Here is a 22,927-nt window from a genome sequence, read left to right as displayed (position 1 = left end):
TCTGGACTTTAGAGTCCAGCAGAACTGGGTTCAAATCTGCTTCGTGTGCAAACTGGGTTATTCACCTTGTCTATTTAAGACTTAATTGCTTATTGCAAAATAAGAAAAATAACAATAGCTGCCGACACAGCTGTTGTAAAGATTAAAGTAACACATGCGAATGACTTGGCCCAGTGCCTAGGGTACTTAAAATACTTGATAAATATGCACTAGCATTATAATCAGACGAAGTTTCGGATAATTCACAGAACCTGTTAGATTAATGCCAGGTCAAGACGATTTGGTGAAAAATCTTGTGATGTAGAAGTCTTACTTTGCCTATGTATCTGTGGATCTTTGTATCTATCATCTACCTCCATCTGTTTTTACCAGGCTGATTGAAGAGAGAAAGAGTCATCTGACAGTGTAGACAGATACTGTACAATAGGAAATTGTAGTATCATTGTACCAAATACACTGTCTGCTGACGCAGGTGACAGAAGTAAAATGTAAAACAAGTTATCCTGGCTCAGGTTCCCTGTATTTTGGTGTTTGTAGAGCCTTGAGAAGGTTCTCATACACAGAAGAGTATGTACTAAGTTTTTTTTGCTCTGGAAATGAAAATTGTAAACGTATTTTTATAGGAGTGTATGATGGTGTGTGTTGGTGAATTTGGGGATTACAGTAGGGGGTGATAAACAGAGAAATTACTTTATGGTATTAAAATCTTACTCAAAGGGAAGAAACAGCTGTGTTACCAGAAAAATCTTCTGTGAAGCAAAGCAAGGAAACAAACTCTCAAGGGAGTTAGAAATATATTCATGTCAGGTCTATGTTGAGTATGAAATTGTTAATAATATACATTCTTTATTAATTATTATTTTTAGCATCCCTAGTTTCTATCTCAGAGATAAACATTGATGATTTCTGCCAGCTTATTTTGCTTTCTCGGCTTTGGGTGAACTGATAGGTGATTGTTTGAGGCAAAGAATAGGAAATGAACTATGTAGAGGTGTGCTAATATTTGTTTCTTTGATTTGGAAGCCTATATATTTTCACTCACATTTAGATTTGCTTTTGATTAACAGTGCACTTTGTAAATTGTGCAGTAATATATAGTGCTAATTTTCATAATTTTAGTTTGGCTATGGAAAGAAAATCATTTAAGAAACATTTTTTAAAAATCTTACTTTACATAATTATGGATATATGGGAATTCCTGTTTTTATTACAGTCAGAAATAAGGATAAAATGGCTTTTTTTTGGGGGGGGGCGGGGCCTGCACCATGCAACTTATGGGATCTCTGTCTTGTTCCATCCTTGTTCTCTTGATCTTTTGTTGTGTCTTACCAGGGATTGAACCCAGGCCCAGGCAGTGAAAGCCTGGAGTCCCAACCACTAGACCACCAGGAAACTACTGCAAAATGGCCTTTTAAAAGCATTTTCATGCATTTCAGAGATCATTCCAGGAGTCTATTAGGGTGAGGGTTGCCTAGATCTCTCTTTGCATCATGGAATGAAAAATGAAGAAGATGAGCCTTCAGGAAGACTGAGATTGTTAAAGCAATGTCAATTCCTCATCTGCAAACCAGAACATTCTTACTTGGAATGGGTCCTTGGTGCAGCACTTACAAGAAATGTCAGGTAGGAAACGATATGACTTCCTTTTTCATTTTGCAGAAAGCAGAAGCCACTGGAGAAAAACGGCCAAGAGGCAGACCTAGGAAATGGGTGAGTAATAAGATAAAATTCGTGTCCTTTTTTGTAATGAAAAATTTCTGGGTTTTTGTTGTTGTTGTTGTTAATTTATTTATTTTCAATTGGAGAATAATTGCTTTATAATATTGTGTTGATTTCTACCATAACATGAATCAACCTTATCTATATACATGTTCCCTCCCTCCTGAAGCTCCCTCCCACCTCCCACCCCATCCCACCCCTCTAGGTTATCACAGAGCACCAGATTTGAGCTCCTTGCATTGTACAGTAAATTTCATTTTATCAATTACATTAATTTCTAACTTCTGGTTTGATGAATCTTTGAAAGTGTTAAGGCAGATTACCACCATTCCTTACCCTCAGGCTCCAGGAGTTTACTCAAAACACTTTTCTTTCCTGGGAGTGTCTCCTTTTTCTACCTCTTATCAACATGAAAAGAGTCTCCACTCTTCCTTCAAATGCGGTAACAATGAGATGACTTGTTCCCTCGGTTGAGTAACTAAGGTTAAAGGGTATTATGAAATGTTGGAAGTTGATTACAAATGGTGATAAAATTCAGATGAAATGTGTGTCTGAGATAACTTTTTACCTCTTTCTTTTCATTTCTTATTGTTACTATTTCCTGGATGACTTGGCTTTGGACATATCTCATTTTCTAGGTGGTTTGTGTTTTCCTTTTCACATTGCCTTTGTTAGGAAACCAGGTTTTAATCTCCAGATTTTCTTGCTTCCCTTAGTGGTCATTTTTACATACTGACAGTGGCTTCCATGCAAGCTTACTTGACTGCATAGGGACACAGATCCTGACTCTTTCTGAGGTCAGAAATTCACTGGTTGCTGAAAGTGCATGCTCAGTCGCTAAGCTGTGTTCAATGCTTTGCGACTCCATGGACTATAACTCGCCAGGCTCCTCTGTTCATGGGATTTTAGATAGAACCCAGGTCTCCTGCATTCTTTACTGTTGAGCCACCAGGGAAGCCCTCGTTGGGAGTGATGTCATTCTAAATGACAACTCTGTTCTTGACCCAGGGGTTGAAATCGTGTCTCCTGCATTAGCAGGCAGATTCTTTACTGGTTAAGCCACATGGGATGGCTTTGCTAATTTTACCACTTGAAACTTGTTGTTTATACTGCTACATTACCATGCTCTTCTGGTCTGTCTTTCCCAGTGACAGAGGAGACAAGTCTCAAAATGAATAAAACCATTTCTCAAGAAAGATGAAGGCATCTTCCCTACCCAGGATCATCTATGATGGGATCTTTAGCCTTCCTTTTCTCTCTTCTGTGGTTCCGTCTTCATGCTTCATCTTTTTCCAAAGTTCCTTTGCTGCTCTGCTGGATTGCATTTTCCTATTAGTTTGCCATTCCTCTCCCATCAAGAATTCTGCATCCCTTTCTATTTATACTTTGGTATTGCCTTTCATTCAGTTTATTCATCTTCTTGTATTTTTTTCCCCTCTGCTCAACATGTATTAGGATTAGATTTCTTAGCACAAGGAAATGGGGATGATCTTTAGATTAAAAACATCTCAGTGTTGCAGGGTAGACTTAAAGTAAGAGCATTTCATTCAAAACCTTCTGGTCCAGATATGAATTCTCTCCAAACCAACCCACCAGGTGGTGATCATCTAGACTCTGCTTGATTACTTTTTATGTTAAGAAACTCATGTCCTCTTAAGGCTGCCTCTTCTTTCCTGGAAAGCTCTGGACATTAGAAAATACTTCCATCTGACTCCCTGTAACTTCCATTCACTGTTGCTAGGCCTCCCTCCTAGGAATATACAGAGTAATTGTTGTTACTTTTACTTGTGATAGCTCCTCAGATAGTTGAAGGCAATTAACATATATACTCTTTGTTCTCTTTCCTGGTTTGAATATCTCTAAACCTTTTAGCTCTTCCCCATAAAGAAACATTCTTATTCTCCTCTGAGTGTGCTTGTTTTCTTTGTCTCTTGTAATATGTCACCCAGAACTTAGTATCATATTCCAGGTGTGGGCTCCATAACCAGTGGGTTTATTACCTCTCTTGTTAGACATATGGTTCCAGTTACCTATTACTGTTTCATCAACCACCCCAAAACTTAATAATGTAGAAAGGAAAAAAAACAAAACTCTCATGGATTCTTTGTGTCAGGAATATGGATAGGGCACAACAGAAACAGAAAGGCTTGTTTCTAATTCAGGATGTCTGGGGCTTCAGCTGGGAGGATTCAAGAGACTCTGGATGTGTGTGTGGGGCAGGCGGGGGTACCTTTCATGCTTGGGGCAGAATCTGGAAGTATCTTCACTCACAGGGCTGGTGCTTTTGCAGGATTGGCTTAAAGTCTGGATGCGTCTGAGAGTGTCCTCTGGAGCATCCACACACATAGCCTTTGCACCTTGGTGGTCTCAGGGTAGGTAGTCAATCTTCTAGCATGCACTCTGGCCTTCCATGTTCTCCCCAGTGAGGAGAAAGCTGCAAGCAAGGCCTCTTTTTTCCTTTTAAGATTTTTTTTTTTTTTTTTTGGATATGGACCATTTTTAGAGTCTTACTGAATTTGTAACAATATTGCTTCTGTTTTTAAGTTTTGGTTTTTTGGCCACAAGGCATGTGGGATCTTAGTTTCCCATCTAGGGATCGAACCCACACCCCCTGCATTGGAAGGCAAAGTCTTTACCACCAGACCACCCAGGAAATCCCAAGCCTTTTTTTACCTAGATGTCAAAAAGTGCTATTCCATTACACTAGTGAGCACACTATTGAGTAAGCTGGTGTTGGCATACATATCAAATATAGATCTGCTGTTTTATTTTTTATTTTTTCTTTCATTCAACAAGTATTCACTGACTTTCTTCCAGGGGATGCAATGGTAAGAACAACAGACTCTGTCCCTGATGGAGGAAGATGTGATTAGTTGAAAAGTTATGCACACAACTGTAACTTTCCCATCTGTGTTCAGTGCTGGGAAGGAGCAAGAAGGGTGCTCTCAGGGCTTGCAGTGACGATGTGATCGCTATCAGGGAGACCAGTAAACACTTTTCTGAGGTGATCCTTGGCTGTGGTCTTGGGGATCTGTAGTGACTAACCAGCTGAAATATACCTTAGACAAAAGAAGTAATACTTGCAAAGGCCCTGTGGCTGGAGGGAATACATTGAATAGGGGTGAAAAGCCAGTGTGACTGGGTCAGAGGGATCAAAGGGTGCAGGTGGGAGATGAGACTGGACAGGTAGATGGAAACTTTGCTCACCAAGTTAAGGAAGGGTTTAAAAAATCATATACATTTTATTTATTTGCTTGAATGATTTTGCTCATGGAGGTGAAATGACCAGATTGTGTTTCAAAAAGATGCCTTGGCTATAGCAAGGAGAATATAGGTTTCTCCTTTTTCTAAGCATCAGAACTAAAATGGCATCAATGGAATATATCCGATTGAACTCATCAATAAGGAAAACCTGTATAAACTTTCTTATAGGCAACAAGATAGGAAATAGATAAGTTGTTTGAAATAATGAGATTAATGTTGCTAAAATGAAATGAAATGCTGCTGCTGCTAAGTCACTTCAGTCGTGTATGACTCTGTGCGACCCCATAGGCGGCAGCCCACCAGGCTCCTCCGTCCATGGGACTTTCCAGGCAAGAGCACTGGAGTGGGTTGCCATTGCCTTCTCCCGAAATGAAATGCATTGTAAGCAAATACAACAAACTTCTATCTAAATAAAGCCCTAACCCAGCTTTATTTAGATATAATTGATGCTTTCAAACTGTGGTGCTGGAAAAGACTCTTGAGAATCCTATGGACAGAAAGGAGATCAAACCAGTCAATCCTAAGTGAAATCAACCCTGAATATTTATTGGAAGGACTGGTGCTAAAGCTGAATCTCCAATACTTTGGCCACCTGATGCAAAGAGGTAACTCATTGGAAAAGACCCTGATGCTGGGAGAGATTGAAGGCAGGAGGAAAAGGGGACCACAGAGGATTATGAGATATTTGGATGGCATCACAGACTCAATGGACATGAGTTTGAGCAGACTCCAAGAGATATATAAAATATGGTACAGGAATAAACAAAACATATTTTATGGAATAAAATATGTACAGGACAGGGAAGCAAGCCTGGTGTGCTGCTGTTTATGGGGTAGCAAAGAGTCAGACAAGACTGAGCAACTGAACAACAACAATTGACACTTGACCTTTTGTAAGTTTAAGGAATACAGCATGTTAATTTGACTTATCTTTTGCAAAATAATTACCCCAGTGGCATTAGTTAACACCTCCATCCTCTTACATAATTACCATTTCTTTTTTTGTGGTAAGAACGTCTAGGATCTATTCTCTTAGCAACTTTCAAGTATATAATACTATATTGTCATTGTTGTTATTTAGTTGCTCAGTCTTATCTGACTCTTTTCTCACCTCATGGACAGTAGCCCTCCAGGCTCCTCTGTCCATGGGGATTCTCCAGGCAAGAATACTGGAGTGGGTTGCCATTTCCTTCTCCAGGGGATCTTCCCAACCCAGGGGTCGAACCAGCATCTCCTGCATTAGCAGGTGGATTCTTTCTCATTGAGCCACCAGGGAAGCCCATAATACTGTATTGTGAACTCCAATCACAACGCTAGATCTCCTGAACTTATTACTGGATGTTTGCACCCTTTGACCAATATTTCCTCATTACCCCTGTACCTTCTCCCAGCCCCTGGCAACCACTGTTCTGCTGCCTTTGATAAATTTAGCATTTTTGGATTCCACACAAACAATATCAGACTTTCTTCACTTAGCATTAATGTATTCAAGGTCCATCCATACAGATAGCAGGACTTCTTTCTCTGGCTGAATAATATTCCATTGTCTGTGTCTACCACGTCTCCTTCAGGCACTCATCTGTCGATGGACTCTTAAGTTCCATATCCTGCCTCTTAAGTGGCCTTCCTACCTTTTCTACCTTCGGCTCTCCTGTGTTTTCCAGTTAACCTGCATAGGGTATACTCACATCACTGATCTTCATGGAAACTCCCCCTGGATCCAGAGCTGGCCACTGAACTGATTACAACCTTCCCTAGCTCTTTGAAGTCCCCACAGTCTATACCCACCTCCCTTTATGCCTTTATTTCCCACTACTCATTCTCACACAGCCAGTGTTTCAGCCAAGCTGGAATAAAATATGTAATAATTAAAGGACCTACATGTTTTTATTTTCTCAATGGATTCTTGCTTATTTGAGGGAGATCTGGATTCCAGGCACCTGATATTCAGGCTGGATAAGGAGCCCATGTGAAGTGCCCACCACAAAAGCCCCTGCCTTTCTGGGAATAATTGGGCCATCCTCATTGACCCTTCCTGGTTTCTGATTTTTACTGGCTGTGAGAATGGAAAATATTGTGTAGTGAATTGTTACAAGACCCTGATTTGTTCCCCAAAGAAGAGTTGTTCTACTTAGAAAAGGAAATAGAAGGAAATTGTGTATTTTTTTTTCTTGACAGCGTGTTTCCTCTTTGCTCATATATATTCTGTTGGGTAGAGTGTGCATGGCCGGTCACAGCAAGGCATTGAGTTCAAGGGCATTCTTTACTGGAGAGCTTGTACTAAAGAAATAAATTATTGCATTTTCCATAGGAAATAAGCCTTGTACTTTATAGTAAGCTCAATTTTTTCCAACAGTGTCATTCACTGATTTCTCTGTATTAGAGCTATGTTTTTGAACTGACAGGATTTACTAGGTACAGGACCTAAAAGACAAATTGCTCCCCTTTTATTCTCCTCATTTGTTTTGTTTTAAAAGTTCTTTTGCTTTTAAAAAGAAATCTTGTACATTTTATAGTGTCCTGTAACAGGCCTGGAAGAAGATATGTACAGTGTAACCCTCTCATCCAATATGATTGGAATCAGTACTTGGTAGGTTACTCCAAAGTTGATTAACCGAAAGTACGTGGCTGTAGAAGCAGAATTTGTGCCAGTCTTGGCTCTTTAGGGGATGGAGTGTTGACTAATCCAGTGACAACTAGCTAGACTTTGTTTAAGCTCACTTATTCTGTTTATTTTATTCCCCTTTGCCTTCTTTTTTTTTTTTTTTTGTAAGTTTGAATCAGATTTCAGATCCATTATTCTGATGAGCTGTTTTGGACTTTCACATCTTTTGGGTATGGAGGAAGTGAGAGGTAAAGGAAGGAGAGAGAAGTGGGACCTGACTTTTCTACTGGTCTCTTGAGCCAGGAGCTCAGGATTTGGATTCAGGTGGCTTGGGTTCAAATTCTGGTCCATCACTTGATTCACTGGAATTTGGAGCAAATTACATGACCTTTTAAAAAACACTTTAAAGATTATTTTAAATATGTGATTAATCTTCTAATTTAAAAGATTATTTAATTTTAGGTCATTGTTTCAGGTATATAACATGCTGATTCACAATTTTTAAAGATTATATTTCACTTACAGTTATCATAAAATATTGGCTGTATTCCCTATGTTGTACTGTCTATCTCTGTAGGTTGTTTTAGTCACAGTATTTTGTACCTCTTAATCACCTACCTTTCTCTTGCCCCTCCCGCATACCTTCTCCCCACTAGGAGCCCCTATTCTCTATGTGTATTGGTCTAATTCTTTTCTGTTACAATCACTAGTTTTATTTTTTAGATTCCACGTGTAAGTGATATCATACAGTGTTTGTCTTTTGTCTCTTTCCCTATTCCACTTAATGCAATAACCTGCAAAATTTTCTTTCTATTTTAGGGCTGAGTAATATTCCATCATTTTATATATATCACACATCTTAATCCATTTGTCTGTTGATGGGCACTTAGGTTGCTTCCGTATCTTGACTATTATAAATAATGCTGCTGTGAACATTGGGGTACATGTATCTTTTTGAATTAGTGTTTTCATTTATTTTTTATATTTTTGAAAAATACCCAGGAGTGGGATTGCTGGGTCATATAGTAGTTCTGTTTTCAGTTTGAAAGGTCCAGTTTCCTCCTCTTTAAAAAGATTGCAAGAGTGGTACATTTCTTATAGAGTTGTGTGAGGATTAAATAGGGTATTGATGTAAAGGGCTTAATAGAAGGTCTGGCATATAGTAAGTACTCAATAAATGTTCAACATTATAATTAATTCCACTCTACACTTTCATGTAGATATTACAGACAGCCTAAACCCTAATTACTTATAGCTGCCTATAGTTACACATGGACTGAGGTGACAATTATGTATCAAACTCACCAGGGACCCTTTGTGGTGTCTTTAATATAGCTGCTGAATATCATCAAGTTTAAGAATAGCTTATAAATAATACTAAATTACATTTTAAATCTACTTATAGTTAGGGAAAATAATTTAAATTGCAGCTTATAAGCCTGCTAATCTAGAGGTTTGATGTCATATGTTGTTCATCAATTCAGAAAGTAAAATTTCTGCTGTTTGCCTCAATAGGCACATGCAGAGCTGTTCTGGCTTCTTAGAACCTATTTAGGTATCTGTTAGTGAATCCTTTTGCCAGGTGAAACTAGGCATTTCGTGTTTATTTGTATTTCTTCATTTTGGCCTTAGAAAGGAGCCCATCACACAATTGATTTACTGATGGAAAATATTTGGCAAAAGTTTTAGAGAGTGGAGCTAAGGCTCAAGAATACATGGCAATAATAAAGATGTTAACCTTGTGTATGAAATGCTCCATCCAGATGTTGCTTTGTGAAGCAGCTAGTGCTTCTGGAGGAAAAGAAGCAAGGACAAAATAATAAAGAATGAATCAGTGGGAACCAGGGATGTTTTTAGGTGTTTTGTTTTCAGAGTATCTTTATGAGAAAGGAAATTAACAACGGGAGGGAAATACTCCCCAATATGAATTAATGGTTTGTAAAGGGAAAAAAAAATCATTCTGGAGATACTGAAATTGACCTAGAAATTGACCCAAGTACCAGATGCTGAAGCTTAACTTCAATTGGTCACTAGAAAGTTACTAACAAACCCCAGCTGTTTTCTCAGATTGCTGATTCTCTTCTTTTGGTAATGGGGTGTGCGGTATGTTGATTTAAAAATATGCATTTCCATTCCGTCTCTTTTGAGAGACAGTTGTCTTTCTTTTATAAAAGAACTTGTAATCACGAGAAAGTGATGTAATTTCATTTGTTAGTCAAACATTCTAGATAGGTGGCAAGAGCTTTTGTTTTTCTGAGTTTGTAGAAATCTAGAAACTTAAATTATGATTTTAAAATCAAGTGGGAGGAACTAAATCAGAGTAAAACCTATTACAACTAGACTGATTGAAACTCTTTGGGTTTCTTCTAAATATTCCAAGCATTGATGTATTGAAGAACCTGGAAATCTACTGTTGAAAACATTGGGTTTTCATTTCCATTATTTTTTCCCTCCAGATGTTTCTTACTTTTTTTTAAACTTTTAGCCACTTGTAATTTAATACTTGCTTGTTTAAACTGAAAATATTTCTTCTATGATTAGAAAGAAATATCCAATAATGCATATTGCAAATAATTGTAACATTTTACTGAGGGAAAGAAATGACTTTGATAGAACATCAAAAACCATCTATTAATGGAGTACGTGAAGATAAAACCATTTTTCATTTGAACATGTAAAAACAACATGCTTTAAAAACCTAGAGATGCTTCCTCTAAAACACATGAGTTTTTGACATATGCTCAATAATTATAATACAAATTTTCTGATGCTTATAAGGTGTTCAGTATTGGTAAACTATATTTTCTGAAACTACCTTCTTTGCAATATTTTGTAATAAAATTGGAGTTTAGTTTTTTTTGGCAAACCATAACAGAACTCTGTGGGGGCAAAGTGATTTAAATTAACTTTCTTTTTAAATAACTTATTGCAAAATTCCCTAAAATGCTTATTTTAAATTACAAGATTAAATAATGAAAACACTAATAAATAAATCATGCTCAGAATGGAAGAATTGGATTTGATCATTAGTATTCTGATCCAGTCTCTTTTTTGCTTGTTTCAGTATTGAAGTCCTGTTCTTAATTTTTCAGTTAATGATATTTTTAACAAAGAGATTGATAACTAGCTCTTCTTGGTCATCCAGTTCATTTTGGCATGACTGGCTTCTACCAGCTGCTGACCATTCAGGATTATTCAGACATTGACCTTTGGGTCCACTGCTCAAATGATTCTACCACAGCGGCCATGCGGTTTTATTAAACTATGATCCAGGAAGAATATGTTATCCACTTGTGGCTGAGTGGCAGATTATAGACAGGAGGCAGTTAAAATAAATGTCCCATTTCTCCACCCAAATAATCAGATCAGTGAAATCTTGGCCAAGGTAGTTATCTCAGTTTCACTCTAATTAAATGGCAGGTGCTATGAAATTCAGTGATCATTTTATATGACAGTAAATGTATTAAAGACTTTATCTCTACTATCATACACTTATTTATTTATGTTTCCCCAAATCTGAGTTTTTATGGATGGCAGTAAATATTTCTAAAACACTGGAAACCCTCCTGTCATGTATAAATGACACTAATATGCCATATATATATTTTCAACAAGGTAAGATATAGGTAAAAATATTACTCCATATGTCAAGAGAATGTTTTTGTTCTCTGTTAAAGAGTGGAATCTGTTTTTCAGGGTTGGTTTTTTTTTTTTTTTAACCAAGGAGTTCTTGATTCTAAACTCTTTCATACTTGACACAAATATTTCACTATTTTTGGCAAAATGTCAATCTAGTGGTATTTAATCAAACCTACTGTTTCTTTTCTGGACATAGGTAAAGATGGTTTTCATGAGCTATGTACCTTTGGGCAGGTTGCTCAATGTACTCAATCCTTTTTCTCCCATTTAACTAGGAATGGTCTATCCATAATTAATGACTGTCAAGCATTTTGAGTTGCAAAATATAAAAACCTTTATTACTACTACCAGCACTATTATCCAGGGACTGATTGTTGATTTTGTAGAAGGTTCAGCCTCCTGTTCCCTTTTTTGTGGTGTTTTTCCTGCTCCCCTCTGCTGCCTGCCCTTTGGCCATTTCACTGCTCATTAGCGCCTCCACCAGATGCAGGGCAGGCCTGGGAACAGGGTTCAACTCTGGTAAAAGGCTTGGAGGGAAGGAGGCTGGGAGTAATGACAGACATAGGGTTTTCAGATTACCTGTCGATTTGATACATCCAAGCCACCCCCAAACCCTGTCCTCAGGGGTAAATTCAGTGCAGCTATGACATTGAAATTTATTTTTTATTCATTATTCATTCTTATAATACATTTATAAAACTTTGTAATTTTCGTTCTTATAATTTTTGAAGTAAAATATCTTTTTCAGAATGCTGTTGGAAGTGAAGTCTCTTTTTTGTTTTTCCTTAGTACTGATGAGTGGCTGCAGATCAGGCTTGATTTAGCAAGGCTTTGTCCCTGTTCAAAGACAGAGGAATTGCACTGTCTACTCTTGGATTTTGCGACCGTATGGACTGAATCCCGCCAGGCTCCTCTCTCCATGGGGTTTCTCAGACAAGAATACTGGAGTGGGTTGCCATTTCCTTCTCCAGGGGATCTTCCCGACTCAGGAATCGAACCTGTGTCTGTTACGTCTCTTGCATTGGCAGGCAGGTTCTTCACGACTAGCACCACCTGCTGAGTGCACTCTTGGATTAGAGGCAGGTTGGGAAATGACAGTTGTTTAAATTCTGGCAAATGGAGATTACCTTATGCAGCAGGAGGCACCCTGTTGGGGTGTTAGAAGATCATAGAGCTCACCCTACCTCTGTGACCAGGGGAAGCCGTGTCGTCACATTGTGCTGTGGTTTCACTGTATTAAGCCAAAAAATGCACTTCGAGTGTCTCTTTGAACATAATATTGTGCAGAAGGCTCAGCATGTAAGACAAACAGTGTGAATAGGGAAGAAACTTAAGCACTTTGGTTCACTTGTTTGTTTGCTTTTGTCTTTCTTGGCTTGACCATTTAAACTCTAGGGCTTCAGTTCTGAGACCTGTTGACTTTATGACTTTCCGTTTGTCTAACAAAGTCTTCTGGCAATATTAGGGATCAGGGCTTGTGCTAGGTCCTGGGAATGTAGAGGCCAACAAAATCGGTGGAGGCTGCCTTTGGGGTGCTCGCAACCAAATAGGAAACCTGATGCCAGCTCATTAGATCACTGCTCTGTGCTTCAGATGCCGTGCAGGTAAATGAAAGCCCAGATTTCAAATATTTTGAGCTCTTTCGAATTAAAGAGACCTTCCATAGAAGTGATTATGTTGCTTTGAATTTAACTATATATATATATATATATAATTTGTGAATTAGTTGTACTGGTGGGCTCAGAGTTATATTCTCATTATCACACAGCACATATCCAGGCTAATATCAGATGTATGATTTATTAAAATAGTTCAATTATATTTAGTTACATGTGTGCTCAGTCATGTCTGACTCTTTACGACCCCTTGGACTGTAGTCTCCAGGCTCCTCTGTCCATGGGATTTTCCAGGAAAGAATACTGGAGTGGGATTAGCTGAGAAGCTAATAGCTGAGAAGCCTATATGTAGTTAAGTTAGACTTAAAATAATTAGGTGGGCTTCCCTGGTGGCTCAGTGGTAAAGAATTCACGTGCTATTGCAAGGAGACTCGGGTTCAGTCTGTGGGTTGGGAGGATTCCCTGGAAAAGAAAATGACAGCCCACTTCAGTATTCTTGCCTGGGAAATCCCATGGACAGAGGAGCCTGGCAGGCTTCAGTCCATGGGGTCGCAAAAGTCAGACACGACTTACAAACTAAACAACAACAATAAAAAGATAGGTATTAAATAGTCAGATACAGGCTCCGAAAAGAAAAGGAGAAAGGGAAACAGAAAGACCAGAGTAATCCTCTTGAGCTGCCATTCTAGCATACATTCATCTAGTTTTCTCTCTTTGTTCTTGCAAAAAGAATTTAATTTATATTTATCAAATAATTTAAAGATCACTAGGTGCTAAAAGACTTGATTATATATTTTAATGTTTCAGAATCGTGCTACCATTTGTATTTAAAAATTAGCTCTGGGAGGGTAGCGAGCACATTGTAGTTATCTTTTTACCCTCAGCACCTAGGACATAGGAAGGAATTCAGCAAAGTGATTAAGAGCTCAGACTGCCTGGTTCCCTTATCAGCTTATCAAGGCAAGTTGCTCATTGTCACCAGCCCAGTCTCCCTGGGTGCAAAACAGAGGTTAATAATAGTTCTCATCCCTTAGGATTGTTTCGTAAGAATTAAATGAGAAGCCTTCAAAAATTTGTATTCGTCAAGAGACAAGCACTCAATAGATCATAAGCATAGATGTTAGTATAGTTTCAGGTCCATAGCAAGACTGAATAAATGTCTGGTGAACAGAATGATAGTATTTCATTAGTGTGCATAAAGCATGGCCTTTCAGTTTTTGTTTCCAGTAATAAGTGTGGATATGAATTGAGTTCCTTCTTTAATCAGAGGATTTGTATTTTTGGAGAGCCCACACAAGGGTTAAAAGTACAACCTGTAGGCATCAAAGCAGTGTTTATCATGATTTTGAATTCCAGCCTATGCCTTTCCACTTAAGAAGTACGCTGTGAGCCACTATCAGCCAGGCCCAATGCAGACTTTGAACGCCTTGCTCTATATTAATGTTTCCATTCGCTCACCCCTGGAAATAGCATTCTGCTTTCCAAAATAGACTCTGGCACTCTACCTTAAAAGAATTTTTTGTCACAGCTTTGGATCATCAGAAAAACAGAAAAGAGCTTTATTGGCAAAACGTCACAAGATAATTTTCAAAGATAGTTTCGGATTTTTTTTCTACATGAACTCATTTTCATTGTCTGTCTCCCATTTCCTTCCCTCCTGATTTTTAGTACTAACCTGCAAATAAAGATGAGGAGAATCAGTTGATAACTGTTTCTTTGAATTCTTTTAAGGCTGTTTTGAAGCACTAGCAGTGGGGTTTATAGCTAGGGATTCACTGGGGGGAAATCTAATGCCCTAGGTTTACATCACCGTGGGCATAAGGACTTCACAGTTGGAATAACATAGGTAGCAATATCACATAACTTAGAAGTTTAAGCATTAACATTACCAATAAAGGAAGTGCAGGTCGGCCAAGTTTCTAGACAATCCAAATATTTTCAGTCTTGAGGGAGCACCCTATTGCAGGAAGCACCAACACCCAGGGAGGTATGGAGGAGCAGGGAATTGTAAAGATTATAGCTGATACTATTCTATATCAAATACCATTTGTTTTGCAGTCTTTTATCATTCTCTGTTTCAAATGATTCTGACATCAGAGAAGACGTATATCCCCCAGTGTGTGTCTGAAGTTGATCCCAGAATCTAATTTCTTCATTACAGAATCTCAGTAAGAAAATACATTTTCTTTCCTGCCATTGTCCTCTCAGATGGCCCAACTTTAATGGTCTTTAAATTCCCTAATGGACTTCCCAGGTGGCATAGTAGTAAAGAATCCACCCACCAATACAGGGGACAGAAGAAACTTAGGTTTGATCCCTGGGTCGGGAAGATACCCTGGAGTAGGAAATGGTAACCCACTCCACTATCTTGCCTAGGAAATCCCAAGGAAAGAGGAGCCTGGTGAGCTACAGTCTGCAGGGTTGCAAAGAATCAGAAACGGCTGAGCACACACACACAAATTCCCTAATGCATTTTGATGAAGCATAATTTGCAGACCTGGCTCACTCTCAGTTGGTAGATCTGGGGTGGAACTGCAAGTACAAATGACCATCTCTGTGGCCCCCCCATTCTCTTGAGAGACTGGCATTTGGTGAGTAGTGCTTCTCATACCACTGGACTTTTCGTACCACTTATGAAATCCCATAACATTTCATTCTCCTGCGCTCTTACTCAACTTTCCATTTCTCTTCTAGGAGTAGGTTATGTTTAATTTTTACATCCTTCCATGTCCTTTCTTATCTTTGGACCATATATTTCCCATATGGATTGGATGAAAATGAACTCATTCCCTACCCTAATTCACATCCCTATAATTCTTTTCAGAGAAGTGGTATAGAGTTTACTGACTTTCCATTTGGATTTGCCATTTAGAGTGCTCATTTCCAGGCTATCAAACCAAAACAATGATTTATTAAGTCTGTATTTTTATTTGGTCATGCTCTTCCTCCAGTGGTAATCTACTTCTTTTGTAGGCATTAAAATTGACCAATGAATCAGCCAGGCTTAGGATTTTGTGTATTGTTTGCATGATATTCAGGCAGCTGATGAGCTACACAGAATTGTTTGAACTCTATAATATTATAAGCAGAAAAATGGCAACTTTGTCTAATGCATAACCAGTCTGCTTTGCTGTTAAATCCCTAATCTCAGTGTTGATCAATTGGGACCCTTTTTAGAAATTATAGAAACAAAATATCTCTGTTACCTTACTTGCATTGTCAAAACCTCTCAAGGATTCCTTAGTATTCACAGAGAACTCATTCATATCATACTCTTTGGCAACACATGGTTTCCTATTAATTGCATACATCATATTAATATATAGATTGTATAGTGTGAGAGAACTTGGCCATACATGGTCACAGTATGAAGAATTCCCTTGTGACTGACAATTTTTTTTTTACTGAATAAAGAATTTTCTGCCTGAGATTATTAAAATATGGTGTGTATTCAGCACTATTTGCTATTGTTTTAAGTAATATGTTATGATAAGATTTTAGACCCCCATGTGAGAAGCTGACGTTTTATATCCATAAGGCAAACACAGCTTTTTGAATCTGTGTGAAAATTTAGGTGTCCTATTTTATGGTTTTATCTTCTCATGAATTTTTTGAGAAAATGTTTAGACTGATTTCCTTACAGTCATGAAAGTCTCTTTGGGAGAACTTACGTATGTGAAAAAGCCATCTAGAAAGGAGATTTCTTGAGGACCCTTGGTAATGGCGTGCAAGTTTAATCACTCCGCCTGTGACAGGAAGGTCTTAAGACGTTCAACCTAAATTTCTCCTTATACGGTTTTCAGTTCATTTCCTCTTGTCTTGTTCCTAATGGTGATAGAGAACATCTGGTATGTCCTTTTTCAAAATAAACCTTCCTACTTGGAGTAGCAGAAAGTGTGCACACGTTGGGTCCTAACAGATTTGGGTTTGAGTCTGGGTCTTATCTCTTACTAACCTTAGGCCGTTGTTACCTCTCTGATCCTGAATTTCTTCTTTTGTAAAGTGAGGCTGATCATCCTTCTCTTGCAGTTTTAGCTAACATGTCCGATTCCTGGTAAAGCCTCAAAATGTGGTATCTTGTATTGTTATTGTTAAAATCTGTAAAATTTTATTGTCAGCTTTTTCATTTTGCGTAATAACATTCCCGGGTCTTTCTGACAGTGTCCTTTTTTCCAACCCATTGATCATGGTTCTGGTGATCAGGTGGCTTGGTGGTAAAGAATCTGCCTGCCAATGCAAGAGACACAGGAGTGGGGGCTTTGATGCCTTGTTGGGAAGATGCTCTGGAGGAGGTAATGGCAACCCCCTCCAGTATTTCTTGCCTGAAAAATTCCATGGACAGAGAAGCCTGGCAGGCTGTAGACCTTGGGGTCACAAAGAGATAGACATGGGCAGACATGACTAAGCATGCACACACACAACCATGGTTCTAAACAAGACTTCAGATGGTATGGTAGTAGAGCAAGGTCTGCAATGAAAAGCCTCTCAGACTTCTTTTCCAACTTAATGAATTTCTAGCTGTATGACCTTGGACAAGTCACTTAACATCCTTGAGTCCATTTGCCCATATGTAAGATGGGGATGATAATTCTATCTTCTCTACCTTCCTCACTGGATTGGAGTGAGGATTAAAAAAGTCATTTATGAGTCACCAAGCACCACACAATCATAAAATGATAGCCGTAAGTGTAATCAGCAAGTAAGAAATTTAATACTTTACAATAGGGTGAAAGAAATTGGTCTTGTTACTTATGTAACTTTTAAAACATAGGTCTCTGAACTCAGCCTCACCCTTATCCTGCAGAGCAATTACAGGACATTTACTCTTTTTCTGTTTCCACTTTCATCAGCTCTTAGGGTTGGAAGGCTAAAACTGACAGCTTTCAAAGATGTATGACAGACACATATTAAAACAGTTCCAACATTACAGGGCTTGAGTTTGTGTACAGAGAGGCTGAATCAATAAGCAGAGTTAGGTGCATAAAGACAGGGCCAGGTGTAATAAAGAGATGACATGACCCAGGAGAGGGGAAATGAGCAGCAGAGATCTCTGCAGCGATGGACAATTATGGAGAGGATTCTGAGACTTAAGATAGCCACTGCGAAGTTCCGAGTGGAATAACAGTGTGGTCAAACACATCTGAGTAAGAAGAGAACTTTAGGACTTCTGGGACTGCTCAGAATCTAAGTGACCTTGGAAGTTAGAGGGAACCTGGGCAGTAGAGGAGATAGCCACATTTAAGTAAATATTTACATGTTTTGTTGGTTTCATTGTTTAAATCTATCGAATATACAGTTAAGAGTTTGTAGTTAATCAAAAGCTTTTCCCCATATTTGTATTTGGATTCATCTTTTTGTTCTGTTACCTCAATTCAGTTTGGTGTCAGGTTTAATTATGGAACGGAATGTGCTTAAGTTTGGGTACTAGAGAGTGGAATTTGGTTAAATATCCCTGTTGATTACTTAAATGACTCGAGAGTCTAAGAAAACTAGCCACAGTGATCCAGCTGTCCTTTTCGGATTTGTACATGCTGCCTTCCTGGAGTCCTTTCTCCCATGGCTGTCTGTGACCTTAGCCATTGAATCATGTAATCGTTTCTGGCCTCCAAAGTCAGAGATTCTGAGTGGGCAGAGTGGTGGTGTGATGTCATGTCTGGGGCATGAGCCTGTACCCTCACCACACACAGGTCCCACCCTTCCTGGTCTCGGCAGCTCAATACACAGTGCTTGGCACATCGTGAGCGCTCAATAAATTTAGCTACTTTTCCTGTCTCTCCCTGGTTCTCAAATAGGAATATCCAAATTTGAGAACACCACCATAGCATCTGACTCCCCAGTTAAAATCCATGGAGAAAGCTGAGGCAGTCGTGAGGGAATGTAAGTCTAAGAAGATGGCTGCACTGGTTTACAGCACGGCTTCTCATGAATCATAAAAAGACCTCTTACGGGATTAATGAGTTTTAGCTTAATGCAAAATTGATAAACTATGTATAATATTGTGACATTTGAAAGCATTCAGAATGAAAAATAGCTGATGGGGGTACATGTTTTGAGACTCTTGGTGTTCCACATTTTACTGACCTCACTCTGTGCCCCCCAAAAAAAGATCAGAAGGAAGGCCCCCCTCATTTGCTTCCAAATTTCTAAATAGGGAAAATATCAAACTGGAAAGGAAGCTTTTGACAGCTTTACACATTTACAGATATTTTTAAAATAAAAAATTTCTTTCTTGCTCTTTCTCTGGGTAGAAAAATTAGACCCCTTTTCTTCTTTTTTTCCTCCTTAACCTTAAATTTTAGAAAATGTATTCTTATTTTTCTTTTTAACTTTTTAATTTCAGATTCACATGCAGTTACAAGAAATTATACAGAAAAATTCCTTTCTCAGGTTGTCGCATTTCCCCCTCAACAGTGGCATTTTGTGAAACTGTAGTACAATGTCCCAGCTAGGATATTGTATGAGTACATTCCCCCCAGATTCCTCCAGCTCTGTGTGAACACAGTTGTGTGTGTATGTGTGTGTTTTCAGCTTTGTACAGTTTTACCACCTGTGCGGATTCCTGTATCCACCACCAGAGGTATTCTTTCTGAAGACTGTCAGTTGCTTGAGAGTTTTCAGCACATCCGGTGATGACAGACATGGAGATGTGTCTTCTCTCCTAAACACACAGGAACTCTGTGTGACTGTAGGGAGGCGGAGAGTGGAAATCTGGCCCGTGGCTCCTGTCTGTGGCTGTGTAGTTACTCTTTCACATTCCCTCATTAGAAAGGGCTGGCTGGCCCAGACAGAATCATAGGTGGGCTTGGCACACAGCTAACTACTTGCCTGGAGTAACTTACGCTTTTGTACTGTATTAAGAGTTCTGCCAATTTCAGAGGCCAGGAAGCAAAGAGTTGGCCTAGGAGTGTAACACACCTGCTTTTCCCCAGGCCACAAACAACAGGCTGACGTGAGTACCTGTTTGCCATAGTAAGTTATACTGAAACATGTCTCCAGAGACCTGAGGTTGTGGATAAATACTTCCCCGCACCCACCCCCAGAACCTTGCTTCACACAGATATTCACTGGGGGAGATGTCCTGTTAATTGCACTTTGCCTATCTGGCCCAGTCTCCACAATGAACTATAGTAGAATCCCATTATCGTGAGACCTGTAGGAATATATACACTTGAGAATGCCACAATAAGGTGTGTATGTGTGTGTGCGCTTGTGTGCTCAGTCGTGTCCAACTGCTTGTGACCCCACAGACTATAGCCCACCAGGCTCCTCTGTCCATGGAATTCTCCAAGCAAGAATACTGGAGTGGGTAGCTCTTTCCTTCTCCAGGGGATCTTCCCAACCCAGGGATCGAACCCGGGTCTTTTGCATTGCAGGCAGATTCTTTACCACTGTGCCCACCTAAGAAGCCTCACAATAGCATTACATTCCCTAATTTTAAAACAGATTGGACCTGTCACACACACACACACAGAGCAAAGCTAAACTGAGATGCAAACAGTAGGCAGATGGACAGGATGCCTCGCCAGCTAAGTATCCTATACTCCAATCTGAGAAAAACTGGATTTGTAAATAGCTCCAACTGTAAATATGAAAATTTCTGAATGATGAAGGTCTGTTATGTTACACTAGTCACTCCTGGAATCTGAGTGTTTGATTAGATGACCAGAATTTATGGTGATGATGCTGATGTTTGGACATGAAAACCAATGAGCAAAAAGCTGTAAATCTGATCACTATGGCAACCATTTAGAGAACACATGTACTATATTTATTGCCACTGTCCTATTGGATCCTAAATCCCAACTAAGTCACAGCATATAAAGTGCTTGTTTTCTTCTCTGGATGAGTACTTTTCCTATTGGCAAAGTGAAATTAAAAAATCATGGTTTGCAAGTGACATCCTTTATTTTGGGTGGTAACAATCATCTTGTCTAAACACAGGCTTACTTTTGAATCAGATGGAGACATTTTGAAAATCTTGGACAGGCAGAAAAACTATGTATTAAAAAGAAAGTGCTATAAAAGAGTATCAGGACAGGCTACTATTACTTCCATAGCAAAGTTCTTTGGACCTAACTTGAACCAAATAAATGTGGTAGAAACCGCTGGTGTGACCATGGAAGTGGCAAACGAGAGCCAGCGGTCCTGTGTCCTGTTGTCTGTCACTGAGACCTTGTCAAAGCAATGCCCGAAGAGTGATTTTTGTAAGTATGAAAATGTTGGTCTGTCTGCTGCTTTATCTGCGCGTCAGTAACCCTAGACTTCGAGATTAAATAATTGAATTCTCTCATGTTCTGCAGGTGACAGTATGAAAGCTGAGAACAATTAAGTGTCCAGCTCAGGGTCACACAACCTCGTTAGCTAGGACGAGAACCAGGTTTCCTGATTCCTAGTCCATTGCTTTTTCACTGCAGGGAGCAGCTTCCTGTCACCCCACCAGTCTTGTCTTGGTTTTCCATTTGTAGTGTTGACAGTCCTGTGGCGCCACCTCTTCCTTCAGGTCCTGTGTTCGTTTCCTAGGGCTGCCGTGACAAAGGAGCGTGAACCTCGGTGCCTTAACACAACACAGATTTATTCTCTAATGGTTCTGGCAACCAAACGTCCAAAAAAAGTAGAGCCATGCTCTATCTGAAGGCTCTAGGAGACACTGTGTTCCATGCCACTTCCTTGGCTTCTGGTGCTACTGGGAACTCTTGATGTTCTTGACTTCTAGCTGCATCGCTCCAGTCTCTCCTTCTGTTGTCTTCCTGTGTGTTCTCATGTCTCTTCTCTTGAAAGAACACCAGTCATCTTTGATCGTGTTGTGTTTAAGTTGCTTCAGCCGTGTCCAACTCTTTGCAACCCTAGGGACTGTAGCCCGCCAGGCTCCTCTGTCCATGGGATTCTCCGGGCAAGAATACTGAAGTGGGTTGCCATACCCTCCTCCAGGGAATCTTCCCAACCCAGGGATCGAACCCAAGTCTCTTAGGTCTCCTGCATTGGCAGGTGGTTTCTTTACCACTACAAATGAAAAAGCGCCACTGGGGGAGCCCCATCTTTGATTACGGCCCACCCTAATGACCCCAGCTTAACTTGATCACATATACAAAGACCCTGTTTCCCCATAGATGCACAAAGAGTTAGAACTTCAGCATCTTTGAAGGGGATCACAGTTCAATCCATAATAGGTCTACTTAACTTCCAAACCATATTTAGAACTAGGCAGGCTTTGTAACACACCATGAGAACTGTAGTGAGTTTCATTAAGTGTAAAGCATCATATCCAATATTTGTAGTTTGTTACAATAACACATTAAAAAGATTTATAGACTGTTTTGGGTGTGATTATTGGATTAATTCCCCACTTTGAAACCATTTGTTGGGTCCTGTTTATTTAAAGGAGGGAATGAATAGACCTGAAAACACCTAATTTTCAGTTTAGCCTGGAAGCCAATAAAAGTTTTTTGTAAAGAATTGAAAACTGTGTCACAGAACATTAGCACTGTATTTGTTTAGTACTTTAGTCTTACCTTCAGTTGTTAGATGCTTGTTTGCATGTGCTAAAGCCTCTAGCTAAGATTTAAAAAAATAAAAACAAAAAACAAATTTTTCAAAAATTATTTTGTGGTAATAAAGTCTAGAACAGAACGTATGCTCAAAATATTTCATGGTGTGTGTACAATTTTTAAGTAGAAATTAAAAAGAAAGAAATCCTACCTGCAGTCAGCACTCTCCACTGTTTGCATTCCCCTGAACTTCCCTTGTTGAATACAGTCATTTGTGTTCATAAACATTCTTCCTGACCTCATTCTCTTTAGCACTATTTGATCGATCTTGGAGGAAATGTCCATATAACCTTAATTTGTACATTTTTTTTAAAAGTCTTTTTTAAAGCAAGTAATGGGAATGTATGCTGTTTTTTATGCTGTGTCTTTTATTAACTTTTATATATGTGATTCCAAATCTCTCTTTAAATTAATGTCTTTTAGCTTCAAATTGACTTCTTCCCATAAGGCTAGTCCCCATTTCCTATAATCTTACAGACCTAGGAGAACAACATTTTCCCTTCTGTCGTTTTGATAATTACGTCCTCTGTGCTCAGTGG

At 39.1% G+C, this 22,927-nt stretch overlaps 1 protein-coding gene across 1 annotated transcript in view; it reads left to right on the top strand.

Annotated features, from left to right (window-relative positions):
• The window catches only part of HMGA2 (high mobility group AT-hook 2), a 145,825-nt gene that overhangs the window by 12,417 nt on the left and 110,481 nt on the right, over positions 1 to 22,927 (top strand). Inside the window, exon 3 of the mRNA XM_061416579.1 lies at positions 1,660 to 1,710. Coding sequence (XP_061272563.1) covers positions 1,660 to 1,710 — 51 coding nt within the window. The remainder of the gene's footprint in view (positions 1 to 1,659; positions 1,711 to 22,927) is intronic.

Source organism: Bos javanicus, chromosome 5 (genome assembly GCF_032452875.1).
Source record: "Bos javanicus breed banteng chromosome 5, ARS-OSU_banteng_1.0, whole genome shotgun sequence".
Classification (NCBI taxonomy): Eukaryota; Metazoa; Chordata; class Mammalia; order Artiodactyla; family Bovidae; genus Bos; species Bos javanicus.
The sequence above is the reverse complement of the archived record's forward strand: the minus strand, read 5'-3'. Positions and strand labels throughout refer to the sequence as shown.